Source organism: Podarcis erhardii (genome assembly GCF_964252035.2).
Source record: "Podarcis erhardii genome assembly, chromosome: 14".
Lineage (NCBI taxonomy): Eukaryota > Metazoa > Chordata > Lepidosauria > Squamata > Lacertidae > Podarcis > Podarcis erhardii.
Window position 1 is genome coordinate 54693984 of NC_138503.1, and position 22545 is coordinate 54716528.

The 22545-nt window shown below is 56.3% G+C and overlaps 1 protein-coding gene and 1 long non-coding RNA gene across 5 annotated transcripts; both read left to right on the forward strand.

Moving 5' to 3' along the window:
- Nucleotides 1-806: 806 nt before the first annotated feature.
- AXIN1 (axin 1) lies at nt 807-22081 on the forward strand. Of its 4 annotated transcripts, none has more exons than XM_081839673.1 (10): nt 807-1757; nt 9712-9852; nt 12613-12709; nt 12934-13071; nt 13592-14127; nt 14481-14657; nt 15310-15555; nt 16936-17043; nt 20009-20176; nt 20867-22081. In XM_081839673.1, exons 1-10 carry the CDS (start codon nt 877-879, stop codon nt 20991-20993), a joined length of 2619 nt encoding a protein of 872 aa, XP_081695799.1. In that variant the 5' UTR covers nt 807-876; the 3' UTR covers nt 20994-22081. The 4 variants fall into 4 exon arrangements, with proteins under 4 accessions (XP_081695799.1, XP_081695801.1, XP_081695800.1 ...); XM_081839674.1 differs by having other exon boundaries at nt 810-1757; nt 13595-14127; XM_081839675.1 differs by lacking the exon at nt 16936-17043 and having other exon boundaries at nt 809-1757.
- On the forward strand, nt 7613-9122 carry LOC309329430. Its single transcript, XR_014151160.1, has 2 exons — nt 7613-7722; nt 7754-9122. It is a non-coding gene; the product is annotated as an uncharacterized lncRNA (long non-coding RNA).
- Nucleotides 22082-22545: the final 464 nt, after the last annotated feature.

Genomic DNA, 22545 nt, shown 5'->3' on the forward strand with positions numbered 1-22545 from the left:
GCGCCTCCCCACGTGCCTGTCGCGTGTCGGGTCCCCCGTCAGGAAGTGCCCCGTCGGACCCCTTTCCCGGCGCCCCTCTCGGCGGAGGGCCGGGTCCCCGCGAAGGGGGGCGCCCTCCGGAGGGAGCCCCGGGGTCCTCCAGCCCACCCGGCCGGAGACCCCGGGGCTGGTTTTCCCCCGGGCAGCTGGGCATGGGGGACACGGGACGGCTCCTCCTCCGCCCCCCAGGCTCCCCGAAGGGCTGGCTGTGGCGCAATAGAATATAAACTGAGTGTCCTGCGCCAGAGAGAGAGCTCTCACTGCCAAGGCTTGCCCAGTCCCCTCTTAAGGGGCCTCCACGATACTTCGCACCAATCATATTTTCCGGAGGTTTCTTAAAAGCCCCCGCTGCTGCATCCTTTTGCATCCCAGTGTGCTGGCCAAAAAAGCTCCGCTCGGTGTTGATTCCCCCCCCCCCGCCGCCCCCTTTGGGCCTTTCCAGGATCAGGACCAGAAAGGGAACTTTGTCACCTTATCTTTGCAGTGCATGAATTGACAGGAAGTTCTTAGGGGTTGGGGGGGGGTCATCGCCCGTCTGAGGATGGGGAAAGGCGCATGTGCTGCGTTTCAGGTCCTTTGCGTGGCTCATTCGGGGCCCTTGGCTCTCTTAATTTGGGGGAGAAGATGCTCAGCTCCTTCCCTCTTTGCCCCACAAAGTCTTTCCTTCTTCTCCTCGGAGGAGCGGGCGGCTGGGCCTTGGGAAGGGTGAGCCTGCCAGCGTTGCGCTGCTTTCTAACCGTCCTTCTCCAACCTTGCAGCCGGCCGTGTGTCTTCCCCCTGGGGCAGGGGCTGCTGGGCCGCTGAGGCGTGGGCCGCCCTTCTGCTGCTGCCGTCAAGATGAGTGTGCAGGGCCAAGGTTTCCCTCTGGACCTTGGGGGGAGCTTCACCGAGGATGCTCCGAGGCCCCCGGTGCCAGGAGAGGAAGGGGAACTCGTTTCCACGGACCTGCGGCTAAGCGGCCACGGGTTCTACTCCGGGAAGTGCGATGCCATCAAAACCGAGACTTCCACGGCCACTCCAAGGCGCCCCGACCTGGACCTGGGCTACGAGCCGGAGGGGAGCGCCTCTCCCACCCCTCCTTACCTGAGATGGGCAGAGTCTCTGCACTCTCTGCTGGACGACCAAGATGGGATAAACCTCTTCCGGACCTTCCTGAAGCAGGAGGACTGCGCGGACTTGCTGGACTTCTGGTTTGCCTGCAGCGGCTTCCGGAAGCTGGAGCCGTGTGACTCCAACGAGGAGAAGAGGCTCAAGCTGGCCAAGGCCATTTACAAAAAGTACATTCTGGACAATAACGGGATTGTGTCGCGGCAGATCAAGCCGGCCACGAAGAGCTTTATAAAAGATTGCGTGATGAAGCAGCTGATCGACCCAGCCATGTTTGACCAGGCCCAGACGGAGATCCAGTCCATGATTGAGGAGAACACGTACCCCCTCTTCCTTAAGTCGGATATTTATTTGGAGTATACAAGGACGGGTGGGGAGAGTCCGAAGGTGTACAGTGACCAGAGCTCAGGGTCGGGGACAGGGAAGTGTCTCCCCGGCTATTTGCCTACCCTTAACGAGGACGAGGAATGGAAGTGCGACAAAGAGGTGGAGGAGGAGATGGCCGGCCGGGAGTCTGCTCCCTCCAGCCGGCTCACCCAGAAGCTCCTCCTGGAGACGGCCACGCAGCGAGCCACATCGTCCAGGAGATACAGCGAGGGGAGAGAGTACAGGTGAGAGCTGCAGGTTGTCTCAGCGTGAGCCACGCTCGCTTGCCCCACCACATGCCCCCACCTCGTGGGGCAGAAGTCTGCTTCCGCCGGGTAGCAGGGCAGGATGTGGAGGCGCCCCCTGGCGGCTGGGGAAGAGCTGAAAGGGGTTACAGGCCCAGCACTTCCTCCTTTCAGCGGCAGAGATTTGAGCGAAGCTCACCCCCTGCCGCCTGCAATGCTTGGCTGCAGCCCCTGCCTGAAGCTCCTGGCAGTTTTGCTGTCCTGCCTAACTGCTCTTGCAACAATTTTGGTGAAGTTATCGATAGATGCATTGCTGGGAATTTCTCCAGAATTGGCCTCTGAGTCTCACACCGTCTATTCCACCGCACCCCAACAACTTTGTTATAACCTAGAATAAGCTCTAAACTTATTAGAAGAACATAGCGCATAAACTAGTAAGATTTTTTTTTAAAGATCCACTCAATCCAGATATCCCACGATCTACTTCCAGGCTCAAATTGCATTTTATTTTATTTGTCTCTCTTTGCCCCCCACCCAACCCCAGCATCAGCAGGTTCTAGAAACAGCAGGGGAACTCCAAGAACTCAGACTCTTGCAGGTCCCCCCTCCCTCTTGCTAGGCTCTGGAGATAAGCTCTTCCACCCCCTTCGCCTATTGCATTTACTGTCTTAGCAGTCTGGAGGGCAACAGCTGGATCTCATCGTCCCCCAAGCAAATTCCGCCCCTTGTTGCAGATGCTGGGAGCCTTCCGTTTTGAGTACTGTTTTCATCTGGGTTTTGAGACAGGAATGTTGCATGCGAAACCGCAAGAGAAGGAGGTGCTCCTCTGATCTCTTGCTAGTTTACTCAGGAGGCTGGGAAACGATCCCAGCTACTGGGCCTTCCTTGTGGAGTTTGAACCTCCAAGTCCGGGGTAGGCAACCTAAGGTCCGGGGGCTGGATGCGGCCCAATCACCTTCTCAATCCGGCCCGCGGACGGTCTGGGAATCAGCGTGTTTTTGCATGAGTAGAATGTGTGCTTTTATTTAAAATGCATCTCTGGGTTATTTGTGGGGCATAGGAATTCGTTCTCCCCCCCCCAAAAAAAAATATAGTCTGGCCCACCACATAGTCTGAGGGACGGTGGAGCAGCCCCCTGCTGAAAAAGTTTGCTGACCCCTGCTCCAAGTGCTTCTGGGAGAACATTTTCCTGGGGGCAAAGTTTTGGAACTCCTAAAAGACCCTTTCAGAGAGAGAGAAAGAGAGAGGTTTATGACTTGTTCCTCTGTATGGCTATGGCATTCCTCCTCCTGAACTCCAGATGACCATCCCTGGCCTTGGAGGTCTTCCGGATACAAAAGGTCCCAGAACTTTCCCCTCCTAGATAAGAGATGGGGAACTTTGTAGGCCAGCAAGTAGCCAGCCCTAGCTTAAGCAAGGCCACCATTTGACATTACACAGGTCAGACCCTGAGACTTATGCTGTGGCTCTCGTGGGCAGGTGAGTTGCTGGAAGTCTGCACAGTTGTATTTAAAGGGTGGTGCTAACATCCAGACAAGCTGCCACAGTTCAGGCTGTGTTAGAAAGCAAATCACCAAATGGCACCTTAAACCTCAGTCACGGTCGCCACAATGGAATGCTTAGGCGCCATTCCCTGCCCCCCCCCCCCCGGCCATCGGGGATGATGATTTATACTGCTTTATATTTTAAAGAAAATATCTTAACATCAAATTAAACAATCCAGAATAAAACAAATTCAAGCTTCAATGAAAACATTTCAGATCCTTCTCTATGTGACATTTTGCTTTCCCCCTATTTATTTATTTACCTACTTAATCTATATAGCTGCCCGTAGCAGAAGGGGCGTAGTGCTTAGAGTGTCGGACCAGGGCCTGGCAGGTCAGGGTTCAAATCCCCACTCAGTCATGAAGCTCACTGTGTGACCTTGAAGTCAGTCACAGCCTTTTAGGGTCATTGTAGGGATCAAACTGAAAAGGGGTGTGTGAACCATGGACTCCTTGGAGAAAAAGATGGGATAGAAAGGCAATAAATAAACTCTTCTGCTTCTCTGCTTAAGAAAGCTGGAGGGGCCAGCCAGATGGTGTTGCCAGCTTGGCACCCAGAGATCTCCACGTGGGCACGACTGGAACCACACCAGTTGCAAAACGCGGCTGGCACCTGGGGAATTTCGAACACTGGTTGTCGGGGCTGGGAAGATGGTAGCTTTGAAGTAACTTTGGCTGAGTTTGGTAACCATTGTTTCTCTAGACAGCAAGGCCTACAGAGGTTTCTTCTTGTTCTGCAATGACAGAGTGTGTGTCTTCCTTGTTTATGACTTGCGAAGGTGTGCGGGGGGGGGGGGATTATATGGGTCCACCTGTGATGCTGAAACAGCAGCGACACAAAGCACAGCCTGGAGCCATTTGGATTCTCTGCCTTCCTTGCTGGTCCCTATGGCAGAGTCACACCTGAGTGAAAGGTGTGGGGTGGTAGTCTGCTAAGTTTTACTCGGAGTAATCCCTTTGAAATGAATGAACACCCTCCATACAGGTCCATTAATTTCAACCGCTCTGCACTTGAGTAAAACTTAATTGACCATCACCCATGATGACCTCTGGCAATGTGATTCCCGGATTCCCTGTTTTAAGGTCCCCAGTGTGCTTGGAGATGGGAAGCAGTCCCAGGAACAGGGTCCTCTGGATGAATTGTGGATGGGGGGGGGGCAGGGGCAGCTGTCAGTACGACCTTCACAAAAAACATTCCAGGTGGCTGTTCCTTAAAAGCCCCTTTTGCACCCAGCCGCCCTTGAATTGCATGTGAGGGGGTGAAGCCCTTGCCTGCCATGACAGAGCAATGCTGGTCTCTGAAAGGGTGTTCCAGGGGGGAGGGAGGCAAGGGGGCAGAGAGAAGCTTTGGGACCCGATGGGGCACCTGCTGATGCTGAGATGGGACGGTCAGGTGGGGATGCTTTGCCTAAACATCCTGTTTTTGTTCATGGCTGCAGGTGGTGGTGTGTTTTCTTTGCAAAGTACACCTGTGGTCCTTGTTTCTTAGGGGCTGCTTTCAGACTCCTAAGGAAACCCTATTTCAGGGTCTGTGTGAAGAGAAACCTTCTCCTTCTGCTCCTCCTCCCCAGTTTCCAGAGCTAGCAAGAGAGGGCAATCAGAACCACCCAGAGTGGCTGGGGAAACCCAGCCAGGTGGGCAGGGTATAAGTAATAAAATTATTATTATTATTATTAAGCAGAGCCCACAGCCACCTGGTTTTCTTACTTCACTGGTTTAAAAGTTGCTGCTGCCCTGTGTAAGGGATCAATGGGATCGTCGTCTTTGGGCCCCGATACTGGCAGTGGAAGTGACAAGCTTCAAGGCTGTTTTAACCCCAGTTCCCCCAAAATCACAGTCTTATTGGGTGTTTGTTTCGTGTTTGAAGTTGATGCACCTCAATCAGTTTGGAGTTCAACTTCAGATTGCACCTTGGTGTGTTTCCAAGAGAGAAGAACTCTTTCAGCTTCAGGAAAGTGTTTGTCATGGCACATAATGTGAAAAAGCACATTCTCCTCCTCGCACAATTCCATGTGGGAGTTCCCGACCCAGGAAGGGTCTCGGCAGTTTTTCCTGCGCACTTGGGCGGCTGTTTTTCTCTCCCTTGGCGTCACCCAAATGAGCCCTCCTTGCTATACGTTTGCACAATCTTATCGAAGGCAGGTAGACTTTCTGACTGGATCAAAACACAATTTGCCACACGTCCTCTGGGTTACAGGATCCATTTAAAAATCTTGACTGCCTCTTGGAACATAAGTCCCATTTCTGCATGAATATCTTGCTGATTTTGCTGTTTTATTTTTAACCATTTCCACCATGATGTCCTGCCTGCCTTTCCACAGTCGTGGAACGCAAGGCAGCACCTGAGTTCTTTCCAGGAGGCTCCCCCCCCCCCCCCGCAGACCAGCCCGCCTTCAGCAGGGTAGCTGTGCCAGGTGCCTACAGACCATAAAGCTCAAGTTGGAAATGCCCTTGGTGGGTGCAAAAGGCACCTGCGGCACTTCCTACAAATAAAGGGAGCTCCAAGCACGCAGGCTTTTGCTAGCTGGGGGAATTTATTTCTGCAGAGGGGCCTGCCTCCATCCCCTTTTCGACAGCTAATTGGATTGGTGAGTGTGATCCGAACGCAGGTCCCGCCTTGCAGGCATCACGGCATCACCTGTTGCTGCTCCTCCTCAATTGTGCACCAAATGTTTGGGGTAAAAATAGACCGCAGAATGGAAGGGTGAGGAATGGATGCGACTCTGTAAAAACGCTTTTCGGGGGACATTTTGCCCCTCTTGCACTACATCTGAAGTAGCACAGGTGTCTTAAAAAAACAAACCCAGAAGCTTTGCAGATGGGATTTGGCTGAAATGGAAAAAGTGGCTCCGAATCTGTCGGCCTGGGAGGGGGCGGGGGAGGCTCTGGTTGTTTAAATTGTTGAGATTCCTTCTGAGCTCTGCAAAGAGAGAGGTTTCAGCCACCAGAGCTGAAAGCCCCCAACTTGCTCACGCTCAAGGCCGGCCTGTGCCACTAGGTGAAGCCAGGCTGGTGTGCTGCTGGATGCAGGCTGGGCCCCTGAGCCCACCTCGTTTGTGACCTGCCCTGTGGGTGGGCATCCTCGGACAACTCTGTGCTTTTAATATGGAAACCCACAGCTTGGCGACATGGGTCTGTTTCCGTTGGGTCGGGGCCTGTCTCCTTCCTGTGGTCTTCTGCCCAGGAGGGAACATGGCCACGACCTGACCCTTCCCCTTGGGTCTGCCCACCTCTCAGACTCTTGCCCAGATCCTGCGTCACACAGCCAGAACTGCCTGCCAGAGGAGGCCTCTGCCCCTTTGCTCAGCCTCAGCCTCCTCTGCATGCCTTGTTTCCTTCCTGCCACCTCCGGCCAGTCTTCCTGCTCCTCCCAGGCCCTGACTCTCCTTCTCCCCTTCCCCTCACCTCCAGCTCCTCTTCCTGGCATCTCAGCAGCCTAGCTTGCTCCATCTTTCCCTTCCATCACCAGTGCTGAGCATTTCTACCAGTCCCTCAGGTCAGGCCTCCTGCTAGCATGTTCTGGTGGAGTGTGTGTGTGTCGTCCCGCCCCCCCCCCCAATCCTGCTGCCTCTCTTGCTTTGGCCACTGCGGGCTGCTCTTGGCCCAGCTGGGTGTCCTGAGCCACATGAAGGTGGCAAGGGCTGGCGTGGCCCTTTGCTTTTGCCCATGCTGGGACCTGGGTCCTGCTCCTTGGAGGTGAAGCTGGCCCCGGAGGCTGCCTGCACCCCGCGGGAACAATGGCTGGCGTTCCCGAAACAGGAGGCCTGCTTCCCTAGCTGAAGCCGCTCTTGTAAACAGGGCAGGAAGGGATCTGGAACAGTTTGCCCCCGTCTGTGTGCGGACGGTGGCGTTTCTTTCATTCCTTCCTTCTGCTCATAGTAATGCATTCCAGATGAAAAGCTCCCTGGAATTTCTGTTAATAAAGGGAAACGTTCATGGCTGCCTGCCCTGAGCTGGGCCTGCTGGATGCGGAGAGAGCCTGGGCCTTTCTGGGAAGGGCCACCTGGAGAAGCTCAGGGGCCGCTTCTTGCACAGCCAGCAAGGCAGGAACGCTGGTGCCTTTGGGAAGAGCTCTGCTGCCTTGGGTCGGAGGAAGCCTCGTGCTGCCACCTCCAAGGGCCCTAAACGTGGACCAGCCTGATCTCCAGATCCACACCCAAGGGGGGCAGTATGCGGGTGGGGGAAGGACGCAGCTGCTTCTTCCAGAATCCCTTTCTGTTTGCCCCACACCTGGTCATGTTGTTGTTGTTGTTGTGTATTAGATTTATATTCAGCCCTTTCTTACAAGATCTCAGGGGGTGAGTGAAACCCCAGGTCTCCTTCCCACTTTCATTTATAGCAGGGATGCAGGTGGCGCTGTGGTCCAAACCACTGAGCCTCTTGGGCTTGCCGATCAGAAGGTCGGTGGTTCAAATCTCCCCGTCAGGGTGAGCTCCCATTGCTCTGTCCCAGCTCCTGCCAACCTAGCAGTTCGAAAGCACACCAGCGCAAGTAGATAAATAGGTACCTCTGTGGTGAGAAGGTAAACAGTGTTTTCGTTCGCTCTGGCTTACATCACAGTGTCCTGTTGTGCCAGAAGCGGTTTAATCCTGCTGGCCACATGACTCGGAAAGCTGTCTGTGGACTAACGCCGGCTCCCTTGGCCTGAAAGCGAGATGAGTGCCGCAACCCCATAGTCGCCTTTGACTGGACTTAACCGTCCAGGGGTCCCTTACCTTTACCCATTTATAGCACCTGCAAGAGCCCAGCCCTGGGGGTGGGTGATACGGGGTCCTTGCTCCTTTGCTCTCTTTGGGAGACTTCTGCCCAGGAAGCCTTTGGGCAGATGGAAGACCCTCTCCAGAGGCACATGTGAAGCAGCCTTGGGTCCTCTCTGGTTGGCTGCCATCTTCCCTGGTTGACCACGGCTTTCCAAGGGTTTTCCCCAGTGCTTTCCGCCACAACTGTCAGGGAATGAATCGGCACCTTCTGCCAGCAAGCCTGAGCTCAGCCCCTTCCATGCCTTGGCTGCCTTCTTGGGAGCCCAGTTTTGGGTTCCTTGGTCCTTGACCCAGTGCAACGTGGTTGTGCCTTGTGAGGCTGGTGTTCTCCCTCTGCTGGCCGCTCAGGGCCATCTAGTTTGGGAAATGGTGGAGGTCTGTGCTGGGGGGCTTTTGTACGTGTGACCAGATGCCTTTGGCACTTCCTAGTTGTGGGGCTGCTTCTCTGCAGGAGCTTCCAAGTTGCTTCTGCCCCCTTTGCAGTCCCCATTGGTGGGACCCAGAAGGTGCCAAAGGCAAATTGTACCACCCCCCCCCAATACGGACTATATTGGGACCTTTACAAACAGTTACCAAGCATGAAGTGTTGCTTTCCAGGACAAAATACATGTACATGTATTATTGTCTTGTATACAGTTGTAAGGCAAAAAAACCGACTTGGAAAATCTTCTACATTAAAGATTAAGCTGCCATCTTCAATGTACACGTCAGTCTAAAGCCTTAAGATGATTTCTCCATAGCTGCTGCTGTGACTGAGATGGAAGGGAGATGGCTGTGCTGTTGTTCATCAAGGATATAAATTGAGACCGTGCAGAGTCAAGCCCACTTTTCTTTGTTATTCGTCTTATCACCCTCTGGTGGTGAGTTAAGCGTCCTCTAAGTGCCGTAGTCCACTCACGTTGGCACCATGTTTCTGTGGTGGCTCAAATATATAAGCCAATTGCCAAATGGCACCTGAAACCTTGGTTATTATGGTTGCCACAACCGAATGTCAGAGGCGCCATTTCCCGCCAGTGGGGATTATTCTTCTTCGCCACCGTTCATGTCTCTACCGCTTTATATTTTAAAGAAAGAAGATCTCAAAGTGGTTTGCAACACATTAAAACCTCAAAATCAACCATCCAGAGTAAATCAAATTCAGGCTTCCAGGAAAATATTTCCAGTCCTTCTCTAAGGGACATACTGCTTTCCCGCTATTTATTTACCGACTTAATATATAGAGCAGCAACACAGCAGAAGTACTTCAGGAAGGCAGTGTTGTGTAGTGGTGAGAGTCTCAGACGAAGACCTGGGAGATCAGAGTTCGAATCCGCACTCTGTCATGAAGCTCACTGGGTCAGTCACAGCCTCTTAGCCGACCTCCCAGGGTCGTTGTAGGGATCAAATGAGGAGGAGGGGCATGAACCGTGGACTCCTTGGAGAAAAAGGTGGGAGACAAATGGAACAGATAAACTCTTCTGCTGACCTGCTTAAGAAAGTTGGAGGGGCCAGCCAGGTGGGCATGTCTGTGTGGTCACAGTTGGCACCCACGCCAGTTGTGAAATGCACTTGGTGCCCGGGGAATTTCGAAGGCCGGATGGGTGGGGTCCTCGAGGGGCTGGAGTCCAGAGGGTGACCGGGACCCCCTTCTCTCTTTCTGCTCCTTTGCAGGCATGGGCCTTGGAGAGAGCCAGTCAACCCTTACTACGTCAACACGGGCTACGCCATGGCACCCGCCACCAGCGCCAACGACAGCGAGCAGCACAGCATGTCCAGTGATGCCGACACCATGTCGCTGACAGACAGCAGCGTGTGAGTACCTGCCCCGAGAGAGACACCTGGGATTGGGCTGCCAGGACAAGGGGGCGAAGCAGGGAGCAGAGGGGGCGTGGCCTGCACAGGAGTCCTCTCCGGGCGCTGCTGGAATCCAAATCCCAGCAGCCAGCTTGGCCCCATGGGAGCCAGGGAGGAGGAAGGGGGGAGTTGAAGGCCAGCAACATCTGCAGAGAGCCAGGGGGAGCCTGCTTATTGCTGCCTTGATTCAATTTGGTTTACTGTATTTCTACACTGCCTTCCATTCCAGCAAATCCCAAAGTGGCTTACAAATAATAAACAGCAACAGCAGAACAGAGCACTGCAAGAATAGCCTGGAATATAATATGATTACATATAGTACATGTAATAATTAACAAATAGCCAGTAAAACCTTTTCGGTTAACAGACCAGCAACTAAAAAATAAGCTAAGCATCACAGTTACAGCATGAGTCATGTTATATGATTAACAAGTCATCAGTAAAGCAGTTATAATCTGTAAAACAATATTAGCAAAATGGCAGCTTGCCTCGCCCTTCCCATTGCTGCAGGCCGGTAGGCCTGGCTCCCAGCAAGTGGCTGACGGGAGTCTTGTCCCCGTAGCCTGCCTCCCAGTGCCTGCTCCGGCTTCTTCTGCAGACCCCCTGGGCTTTCCCAGCTGTGGGGCTAATAGCTCCACACACACACACCTGCCCCCTGGCTTCTGGGAGAAGCTTCACGTTGCACTGTGGACGAGGGCTCTCCATGCCAGGCCTCCTTTGGAGTGGTGGCCAGGTGTGACTTTCCCTGGCCCCGGAGGACTTGTGCGTTTGGAAAGCATGCCCCTACTTGCTGTCAGAGCCATTTGCGTTGCGCTGAGGGCAGAGACATGGTCACCACCCTTGCAGCATCACAAAGGTCTCTGCAGGCCTCGACCTTCTCTTCCTGCAGAAATTCGTTTTTGAAACTCCGGATTTATTTAACCTGAGTAAATCCACGCAAGCTGTAATGAGAGCCAGCAGCAGCCCAGGGAAGGGTCTAATGAAGAACAAATGTCGGGTTTACAAGGGAAACTGCCGCTGGAGCTGCAGTGGGGGATGAAGCCCCTTCCCCATTGCAGAGATGCTGGTCGAAGGCTTGTTGTGGTGCTCCCTCAAGAATGATCCCCACAAGCTGCCTCTTTCTAAAAATAACACCTAATAAATCCTGAATCTTTGCAGCAATTACAGCTCCACGCCTGAGGCACCCTCCTCCTGGCATGCCTGCCACAGAGGACACATTTGCCAGCCTCTTCTTATAAATAAGGCGGGTGTGTGTAATATTTAGCCATCTACAGGTTGTCCTGGGCAGGTGGGCACCTGTGATGGAAGTGAGAGGTGGGGAGAAGTCTGAGCCGTTGACCGCGGAGGCCGCTGTGGGCATGCAGTGGTGGCAGCCAGCCTGCGTCAGAGGAGGATGCTGGCAGGACTTGACCGGGGGGGGGGGCAAGATCCCTTCTTGTGAGATGCCTTGCAATGTGGCCCTCACAGCCTTCCCTGTGCACCTTGCTATCCTGCTTCAAGGCGTGGGCCTGGCATCCAGGGAGGCCTTCCGGAATCAGCCGCTGTGGGGAAAGGCAGCAGCAGCAGCAGCAGCACCGGTGTCAGGCGTGAGCAGGGCTTTTTTCCTAGAAAAATAAATGCCAGTTCTCGCCATGAAGCCGCTACAGTATGTGCCACACTTTTTGACAACAGCAAAAAGAGGTGACCGTGCTGCGTGGCCTTGAGTATCCCCTGAAAAATCTAGTGGTCTCGGGAACTCTCTTTCCAGGAGGTCTTGCCCCCATTAATAATAATAATAATAGTAGTAGTAGTAGTAGTAATAATAATAATGTCCCTGGCCAGCTAACACCAGTAAAATTACAATAAAAACATAATAGGGGAAAAAACCAATTTAAAATACAGGTTAAAATGCAATTTAAAATGCAGCCTCATTTTAAAAGTAGCCTATAAATCAAAACCATAAGGGGAGGGAAGACATAAGGGTCAGACTGAGTCCAAACCAAAGGCTAGGCAGAACAGCTCTGTCTTGCAGGCCCTGCGGAAAGATGTCAAGTCCCGCGGGGCCCTGATCTCTTGTGGCAGAGCGTTCCACCAGGTCGGAGCCATCACTGAGAAGGCCCTGGCTCTGGTTGAGGCCAGCCTAACCTCCCTGTGGCCTGGGACCTCAAAGATGTTTTTATTTGAAGACCATAAGGTCCTCCGTGGGACATACCAGGAGAGGCGGTCCCGTAGGTGCGTGAATCCTAGGCCGCATAGGGCTTTAAAGGTCAAAAAGGTGCCATTTAAAGGGTGCCATTGAAGAAGTTCCCTTCGCTCTCTAAGGCTCCTTCCCGAGTGGCCCAAGCCTTTGTCTTCTTGCCTCTCGTGGCTCCGCTGTCGTAATTTCTCTGCATATTCTGGGAGACCAGCGGGGAGGGCAGCTGCTCACAGCAGGAGGGGAGTCTCCCTGTCTTCTTCCACAGCCTGCCTACACTCTGCCTCCGAGTCTGCACTGCTCTCTTCCCGCTCGCTAAACCCTGTTGCTTCTTCTGCTTCCGACACCTGCCAGCAGTCTGCTCCCTCTTCTCCCTCTGGCCACCCCTGGTCACCCAGCCTCCTTGCCCTGGGGCTTCCCCGGCTGCTGCCTCCCCCTCTACTCTGCCTCCAGCCGGTCCATGACCCCTGGCCGTCCCCCCTGCACCCCTTTCCACCTGGAGCTTGCCTTGCCCTGCGCAAACTGTCACTGTTTCCTCTTGCCAGAGACGGGATCCCGCCGTACCGACTCCGGAAGCAGCATCGCCGAGAGATGCAGGAAAGTGCCAAAGCAAATGGACGTGTGCCACTACCTCACATTCCCGTGAGTCACGCCAAGCCCCCTTCTGTCTTCCAGAGGGAGAGCATCCGCTCTGCTTAAGGGATGAGCCCCTGGGAAAGGCCTTTCTCCCTCTGCAGCTGCCAGTCAGAGTGGGGAGGGCTGGTGGGCAAGCGAGGGTGGGCTCTGCCCGGGGCCTTGTGGCTGCGTGGCTGGGGGGGGGTGTGGCCAGCCCCTTTGCCAACCAGGGCTGCGTGTCGTTCCCACAGCGTACTTACCGAATGCCAAAGGATATCCACGTTGAACCACAGAAATTTGCTGCCGAGCTGATCAACCGCCTGGAGGAAGTCCTCAGGGACCGGGAGGCGGAGGCCAAGCTGGAGGAGCGCCTGAAGCGTGTCCGAGCGGTCAGTAGGGGCGGCGGGAGCAGCTGTGGCTTACGTGGAGATCCCTGCCCCAGCCTTGCCTGGATGTTTCCCAAGCAGTATCAGATGGTTTCTGTGCACCTCTGTTCTGCTCTTCTCATAACTCTGCGCGTTCTCAGAGACCGGGGGGAGCGGGGCTTGTCACAGGCGGAGAGGCAGACTCCCTGGAGTCTTCTGCAGTCCCTTGACCGCCCCCCCTCCTCTGCTTCAGCCTCTGAGTCTGAACTGCTCCCTGTCACCTGCTCCCTAAATCCTGTTGCCCCTTCAGCATCCAACACCTCCCAGTCTTCTCCCTCTGGCGTCTCCCTTGTGTCCCACCACCCTGGCTCTGAGCCGTCTTCCCTTGGGGGTTCCCCGGCTGGCGCCTCCCACCTCTCCTCTTTGTCCAGCTAGCCCCTGACATCTCCCCCCCCCGTCCAGCCCCCTCACTTACTCTTCCTGGCTGGTGTTCCCTAAGATCTGTCTTCCCCCACCCTCCCTTGACCCGCCTTGTGTTTCCCAGCAGGAGGAGGAAGGCGAGGAAGCCGACATCTCCTTGGGGGCCCCCCTGGCGGGCCACAAGCTCCCCCTGCCGCAGGCCTTGCCCCACTTCGCCCCCCGCTTTGCCGAGATGCAGCTCCGGGACGCCCACGAGGAGAACCCCGAGAGCATCCTGGACGAGCATGTGCAGCGGGTCATGAAGACGCCGGGCTGCCAGTCCCCGGGCCCCGGGCGCCACTCGCCCAAGCCCCGCTCCCCCGAGGGCGGCCTGGCCGGCAAGCTGCACGGCTTCCTGGGGACGGTGCCCCTCGGGCACGGCAAGCACGGCGCCAAGGCGGCCCTCAAGGCGGATGCGGCTGGCCTCCACCACCACAAGCACGTCTACCACCACCACCTGGTCCACCACCATGGGGCACTCAAGCCCAAGGAGCCGCCTGAGGCGGAGGCCGGCCAGGGTGCGCCCGGACCCTTCGCCTGGAACGTGGACGCGCACAGCTACGCTGCCAAGTCGCGGGCCTATGGGGAGAGCCTGGGCCCCCCGGAGCCCTCGGCTTATGGGTGAGTGGCGGCGGAGGGGGCCCATTGGGAGCCGCAGGTGGGCAGGGGCAGCCAGGCAGAAATGCTTGGCGGGGGGGGGGGGACGACTCCATGGAGCTTCCTTCCTGGCGAGGAGGATTTCTGTTGCAAGCCAGTGGCAGGATGGAGGGCTGGCGCTGGAAGAGTCCAGTGTCTGTGGGGCAGCGAGGGAGGGCGTTCCAGCACAGAGAGAGAGCTCATGCTGACAGGCGCAGGGTTGGGGTCCCAATCCCCTGGGTTTCTGCTGCCTGCAGTGCAGCAGATCACCCCCCCCCATCCCACTCTTGGGAGCAACTCATGACTGAGGCGGTTGTTTTCTTCCTCCTTCCTCACAGCGGGAAAGCTGGCCTGCTCTCCAAGAGGAGCGTCAAGAAAGCTGATTTGGGGAAGAGCGACGGCAGCGGCTATGACGCTCCGGGCTCCTCGGAGGACGTGGAGAAGAACCAGAAGATCATGCAGTGGATCATCGAAGGCGAGAAGGAAATCAGCAGGCACAAGAAGACAGGCCACGGGTAAGAGGGGCAGGGGGAGCGGGCGGTCACGGGTGCGAAAGCTCCACTGCCAGAAAGCAAGGCTGCCTGGTTGCAGGGGGGAGCCCAAGGGGGCTTGCCTCCTTAAGCGGCACCTTGTTTTAGAGGGGGGAAACGAGGGGGAAAATTCTCCCCCTCTCTGCACAGCGCCTCCTGTCGCTTCGCTGAAGGGGCGCTGGGCAGAGAGGGGGAGATTTTTTTTTCTTGTTCTCCCCCCTCTAAAATAAGGTGCGGCCTATTGTCCGGTGCGTCCTATAGAGCGAAAAATACAGTATATATTATGTTTGGCTGCCCCCTCTTCCCCCCTCCAGGCCTTCAGAAGAAGATGCCCCCCCTCAACTTTCCAGTTCCTCGGGGAAGGGGCAGGGCAGAGAGCCCCTTATCTGTTGCTCTCCACTGATCTGTCGGGGGGGGGCAGTTCTTGTGGGGGGCACATAGGAGAGGGAGAGAACTGGCCAGACCTTTGACAGGTTTTTTTTCCAATTCCACAAGGAGGGGGACATTGGGCTCTCTAATTCCAGTGGCAGTCTGCGTGATGCTAAAATTCAGGGGGGGGGGCGCCTCTTTCACTCCTACAGCACTACTTGTACTATCCCAAAACCTCTTCTGCTTTCTCTCTCCCCCCCCCCCCCAGCTCTTCCGGGGCCAAGAAGCAGCTGCCCCATGAGTTGCCCCGGCCAGTCTCCGTGGAGCGCCCCATGGCCGTCCACCCGTGGGTCAGCGCCCAGCTGCGCAACGTCGTCCAGCCTTCGCACCCCTTCATCCAGGACCCCACCATGCCCCCCAACCCGGCCCCCAACCCGCTGACGCAGCTGGAGGAAGCCCGGCGGCGCCTGGAGGAGGAGGAGAAGAGGACGGGGAAGCCGCCAGCCAAGCAGCGGTACGGCTGGGGGGGGGGCGCTCTTGGGGGGAGGGGGTGTGGCCTGGTCCTGGCCCCGGGGTTGACCAGGAGTGGGTGGGTGGTTGTCTCCCCCCAGACCCCCTGGCCCTGCACCTGGCGCACTGCCTTTCAGAGTGAGGAGGGGGCTGCTGGGTTTGGCTCCCCAGCAGGTAGGCGGAGGGGCCTTGAACAGCTGGAGATGGGGGTCAAAAGACACTCCCCACCCTCAAGGGCCTGTAGCAAAACCTGGGGGGGGGGCGGTGTGCGTTGCAGGGGGTATGCTGTCCTCCAGGGGCTGGTCTGGCCCCTCCACTCCTGGGAGAAACTGCAGTCCAGAGCTTGCTGCTGGCTGGTGGGTGTTCTGAACAGCCCTCCCCTTTGCACTTCTACTTGCTAAGCAGAGCAGCACTTGCGGGGGGGGGGGGGGGAGAGAAGAGAAAGCGCCTCCTTCTCCTCTGGGACTTTGGGGTCGTGGCTCGTGGGGGTATCTCAGCTGCAACGGGCAGAGCAGCTCCCTTTGCTTCTTGCCCCTTGGCGCTCATTTCTTCTTCGACTGGAGGAACAGACGGAGATGCTTGGGGGGGGGGCGCCCTCTGCTCTGTGCTGCAGTTGGGAGGCTGCGGTGTGAGACTTGCCAGCTCTGTGAGGAAACCACACCCCCCCACACACACAAAGACACAGGCGACTGTGAGGGTGCTGAGGGGGCCTGTTTGCTCCAGAGGGGTGGGGTGCGTGTGTGCATTTTGGGCCCAGGTGACTAGCTCTCCACCCCCTTTGTCATGGGGGGGAAGACGCCTCCGCTGCTGGTGGCCTTTGGGGTGTGGCGCCCCTTCATCAGGAGAGCCCCGCTGGATCTGGCCCATGGCCCCTCTAATCCGGTATCCTGGTCTCTGAGGAGGGCCCCAAAGGGAACCTGGATGTGGGGCCTGATCCCAGGAAGACGCTCAGCTGCTGTTGATCAGAAGCATCGCTGCCTCAGAGCCTAGCCAGGGGGGCTGTTGGCCATTGAGAGCCTCCTCCTCCTCCTCCTCCTCCTCCTCCTCCTCCTCCTCCTCCTCCAAGTTCTTGGATCCCTTTTTAAACCCATCCATCCTCCTGCCCCAAACGGCCACAAGGTCGGCTCCTGTTGTGTTACTGGGCCCCGAGCAGAGCTGTGCTTTGGGCCCTGGCCTGGGTCTCTTGCCAGCGCCTCTCCTGGGCCCCCTTCCTCCTTCCCCACGTGGCAGAGCTTCCCTCCAGTTCTCTGAGCTCCCTGGGCAGGCCCCCGGGAGAGGGGCAGAGAGAGGAGGCCCCAGTCCCCCGACCTTTGGGGCCTGCACCCCACGGGGCTCCCCGGCTGGCGGCAGGAAGGCTTGTCTAATGTCTGAGATTGTTCCCCAGGTATGCCCAAGAGGTGATCCAGCGAGGTCGCTCCTCTGTCAGGCCGGCTTGCATGCCGCTGCTGAGTGTGGTGCCCGCCGTCTCCGACCTGGATCTCTCCGAGTCTGAGTAGGTGCCCCAGCTCTTCCTGTCTCCTCCCTCCCACCCACCCGTCCCGTAGCCTCTCTAGAACCCTCCCCACCCCCCACCCTGCCAGGGGGGCTTCGCTCTGCCGCCTTGCCAGGACCGGCCTCAGCCACGGTGCGGCTGGACCAGGGAACCCTAATAGTAGTAGTAGTAGTAGTAGTAGTAATAATAATAATAATTAATAATAATAAATTTTATTTATACCCCGCCCTCCCTCGCCAGAGCCCAGGGCGGCTAACACCAATAACATCACAGTAAAAACATAATACGGGAAAAAGAGAGGTGGGGGAACCAATTTAAAATGCAGGTTAAAATGCAATTTAAAATGCAGCCTCATTTTAAAAATAGCCGATAAATCAAGACCATAAGGGGAGGGAAACATAAGGGTCAGACCGAGTCCAAACCAAAGGCCAGGCGGAACATCTCTGTCTTGCAGGCCCTGCAGAAAGATGTCAAGTCCCGCAGGGCCCTGCTCTCTTAGGACAGAGCGTTCCACCAAAACGGGGCCAGTACTCAAAAGGCCCTGGCCCTAGTTGAAACCAGTCTAACCACCTTGAGGCTTGGGACCTCCAAAGTGTTGTCATTTGTGGACCTTAAGGTCCTCCGCGGGGCATACCAGGAGAGGTGGTCCCGTAGGGCAAAGCAGGGAGACTGCGGGGACCCCTCTGGAGCCTCCTTGCCCCCAATGTGCCTGTTTGCTTGCTGCTGGGAAGCCTTTGATCTGGCAGGCAGCCTCCACTAGGCAGGTGGAGACCCTCCCTCCCTCCTTCCCTGCTTTTTTCTGGCTCCTCTGGTTCCCTGGCCTCAGCCTCCCGCCTGCCCCTGGTGCCCAGTTCAGCTCAGGTGTTAGCGGCAGGTAGTCTTGGGCAGCTTTAAAATGGGATTAGACAAGTTGGAGGAGGAGGAGGAGGGTCCGTGGCTTCTAGGGCTGATGCCCCCTGGTGCCAGTGGAAGGCCGCCTGCTTCTCGCTGGGGGGCAGCATCAGGAGAGGACTGCTGGCCTCCAGCTGCTTTTGGCCACGGGGAGAGGGTGCTGGGCCAGGGGGGCCTTGGTGGCAGCAGAGCTCCTCCGACGTTCTTCTCAACTATTGTTGCCGTGGGGCCCGTGAGGCTGGTTCTGTGGCTTGCCTTTTGGGGTTGGAGAGCTGCAAAGAATGCCAATATTTTTTGCATCTGGCAACCAACATGCCCCTTTGGTTTCAGATGGTTCATGGATAGAACATGAGTCCAAAAAACCCAGGACACACATTTTCACAGATCCTCCAGAAGAAATGCATTTAGTGTTAACTCTGGAAGTGCAGACTTGATTCTGACTAAATTAAGCCTCCTGGTGTAGACAGTCATACCTTGGATCCCAAACGCCCTGGAACTCGGATGTTTTGGCTCCCAAATGCTGTAAACCTGGAATTGAGTGTTCCGGTTTGCGAACTTTCTTTTGGAACCGGAACGTCCAATGGGGCTTCAGGAGCTTCCTGCAGCCAATCACAAGCCACAATTTGGTTTTCAAACGTTTTGGATGTTGAACGGACTTCCAGAACGGATTCTGTTTGACTTCCAAGGTACGACTGTATTATGATCTAGGCCTAGGAGGCTTCTTTTGGTCAGAATCAAGTTGCCATATTTCAAAAAGTAAAAACCAGGATGCCCCAAAAGTTGTTGAGCTTTCAAAAATGCCAAAAAAAGCGTTGCGTTTCAGAAATTCCTCCCGGATGTCAATTCCGCCTTTGAAATCCCAGTTATATCTGGGAAAATCCGGAAGTATGACAGCCCTAAATACATTACTTCTGTTAAATGAGCCATCATAGCCACCAGAGGGCCATGAATATTTGTGTTCTGGGCTTTTTAGTCTCATCTACCCCTAAGGGACATGGGTGGCGCTGTAGATTAAATCACAGAGCCTAGGGGTTGCCGATCAGAAGGTTGGCGGTTCAAATCCCCACGACGGGGTGAACTCCCGTTGCTCGGTCCCAGCTCCTGCCAACCTAGCAGTTCGAAAGCATGTCAAAGTGCAAGTAAATAAATAGGTACTGCTGCAGCAGGAAGGTAAATGGCGTTTCCATGCGCTGCTCTGGTTCGCCAGAAGTGGCTTAGTCATGCTGGCCACATGACCTGGAAGCTGTACGCTGGCTCCCTCGGCCAATAAAGCGAGATGCGCGCTGCAACCCCAGAGTCTGCGACTGGACCTAATGGTGAGGGTTCCTGATGATATCAAAACGGGCAGGGACAGGCTGGCGAGCGGAGGGGTGCAGCCGGGTACCAACGGCCCCTTCATTGCTTGTGCTGGAGCAGTGGGACGGTTTCTTGCTTTGAGCCCCTCCTGCCCCCTTTCCTACAGAAGGGTGCTGAATTGTGCAGGAGCTGACCTGTGTGCTGGTCCAGGGCTCTTGGCGAAGCTCCTTGAAGGAGGTTCCTTGGCAAGCGAGGGCTTTTCCCTTAGCAGGGACATCTTGGGGCCGAATCGTTCCCAGAGAAAGAGGTGGAATCCCTTTGTCTGAACAAATCCTTCGGTCTTTGAAGGCAACCAACACCCTAACCCTAACCCCCCCCTCTTTTGGAAAGGTCTTTTGCTCAGCTCCCTGCCTAGTAAGCGTTGGGGGTATCTGTCCCCCTCTTCCCCAGGTAGCAGTGCTGGGATGGCTGCAGCCCCCACCCACCCACCCCGGCCTGGGTGTCCCCCTCTCTGAGATGTGGCTTTTTCCTCTCTCTGTGTTCCTGCCCTTTGGCTATGGGAAGTTCCAGTCACCTGCCGCTCTTCTCCTTTGGGCTTCTGGGACTGGAGAGGAAGCTGTTCTCCCCCAGAGCTTCCTGGGTCCCGGTAGGGGGTGCCTGTGCCGTTCTTGCCCCCGGTTTGCAAGGGAGCCGGTTCCCTCTCTCCTCCAAGGAAGTTCAGCGGGTGGTGTATCGGCTTCCCACCGTGTAAAGAGCTTGCGTTGTGTTTGCCTTGCAGGGCGAAGGTGCAGAAGAGGCCAGGGGCCAGCTCCGCTCAGCCCTGCGAGAACATTGTGGTGGCCTACTACTTCTGCGGAGAACCCATCCCCTACCGCACGCTGGTCAAAGGCCGTGTCGTCACCCTGGGCCACTTCAAGGAGCTGCTCACCAAGAAAGGGAACTACAGGTGAGCAGGGACAGATGCCTCGGGTCCCTGGGCAAGAAGCCTTGCCTCTGGTGCTTCCCCTCTTTGGCTCGTAGCCTCCAGCCTCTGCCCCTGGGGATGGCAAGTCCCACAAATGTGTGGGCCCCAACTCTGACGGTTGGCACAGAACCAGGAAAGAGGCAGGGGGAGGGCGCCCGGGAGATGGATCATGTGCAAATCTCACCTCCGCAAAACCAAGCCAAGAGGTATTTGGAGAAGGAAACTCAAGTCAAAACCCGATTTTGTTTGCATCAGAGCTGAGGAAGCCTGTGCCAAGGGAAACCCCAAACACACTAAATGGCACGTCATGTTCAGAGTTGCACACTTTCTTCTGAACCGACAATTTCCACTTTTTTGCAGAACATCTAGTTTCTTGGCAGAGAGCAGAATGGGCCCATTTTAGAGGTGGGGGTGGCAGGAGTCGGGGGCACCTGAGCTATGAGGGGAGCCCTCTGTCAGCGCAGCCATGCACCACATGACCCTTCTTGAAATTCTGATGAGGACTAGAAACTTGCTTTAAAGCAGGGGGAGCTGTGGGGACCCTGCTGGTGTCGCCAGACTTCAGCTCCCAGCAGCATGGCTAGCGGTCAGGAATGATGGGAGCTGCAGTCCTGGAGTGACACAGATTTCTCCACCCTGGTTTAAAAAGACACTCTGTTCCCAATCTTGCAGGTATTACTTCAAGAAAGTAAGCGACGAATTTGACTGCGGCGTGGTGTTCGAAGAGGTGCGGGAGGATGAGGCCGTCCTGCCCATTTTTGAGGAGAAGATCATTGGGAAGGTGGAGAAGATTGACTAGCCCAGAGGAGGCCGAGCGAGACGGAAGCAGCCAGAGATGGGCGGAAGCGCCGGCCAGGGAGGGGGGCAGGGGGGGCACCGGCAGCACTGGCATCCTTCCACACCCGCTGCCCAGAATGGCTCTGCCTTCCCCCTGCCTGCCTGTGGGGCGGTCACCAGCCCCCTCAACATAACGCCAAAGCTTTGCGCAGTAGGGGGCCATTCACTGAAGCCGCCCGTTTTGATACCATCAGGAACGGGGCAGTCCAGCCACCCCCCCCCCAAAAAAAGTGCACATGCTTCCTCTGGGACGGGGAGGGCGGCAGCAGCCCCACAGGTGGGGAAGTTCCAAAGGGTGCCTGTTCACCCGTGGAACTAGCTGCCACTTGATACTTTGCACCTTGCTGCTCTATGGCTGGCGGCTGGCCCCTCCATCTCAGCCCGCAGCCTTTCCACGCCTTGCTGCCCACCTTGCCAGGTCAGAGGGGTTGGGGAGGGGGGAGTCTTGAGGAGAGAGCAGATTTCATCGTCTAGAGAAGGGGCAGCCTGGTATTTGCTGGGAGATGGGACGGGACCTCTGGGCTGCCCCTTTGAGCCTCCTCCTTGCGCCCCATAGATCTGGGTGCATTCAGTGCCCCCATCCTGGATGGTGGCTGCCTCTGCTCTGCCTCCCTTCCGGGGGCAGCCTTCCTCTCCCCACTCCTCCCCAGTTGCCTGATCCCCCCCTGCTGCTCTCCAGGTACCCCTGGGCTGTGGGGGCGTCTGCCCTCGCCAGAGCCCTGCACCTTCTTGCGTACGTCACCGAGTGCCTTCAAACGTCTGTTCTGTTTGCCACCCACTGCCCCGGACGGCCTCCTCCCCGGGTCCCGCTTGCCCTCTGTGCCGGCAGGGACCCCGAAGGCCTCGGACCCGTTGCGGGTTTTTCATTTCCCTTTTTTCCTGAAGGGTTCCCTTGTAAATATGTACATTTTCTAAAGGCGGCATCAGCCACCAGCGGTTGGGCCAGCGGCTGGCATCTCCCGAACGTTTTTTTCACATGTTGACTTGTACAATTTATCTTTTAAAAGGTACTTGGATAATAATGGAATAAAAGCCCATGTTCAGATGGCAGCTCTGCGTGTTTGTGAGTTGTGTGGGTTGCTGTCCTCTGCTTGCGTTGGGGGAGGAGGAGGCGGGGCCTGCTCCGACATGGACTGTTTGGGGCACCGATCAGCTCACCCTTCACTGAGACCCCTCAGGAACTGAGCTCACTCAAATGTGGCCAACAGGCAGCCCTGGAAGACTCTGGACATGCTCTGGAACCCTTTTTCATGTGGGGAACAGCAGCAGAAGCAACGTTGCTCTTGCAATCTGCGCAGATGCAGCAACGGACCCGGGGGGGGGGTTCTTTGCACAAGGATGTCGTATCAACCCCCCCTCCCCATCACTCACTCTCAGACCCCTGTGTGCCCCATCTGCAGGGCTGTGTGGGCTGATAGCAAGGTCCTGCCTTGGCTTGCTTTGGGGGCCAGGACCTCAGCCAAACGGTGGGACATCGCTTGGGTGAAACACGTTCTTAATTTAGAGTAGGGGTC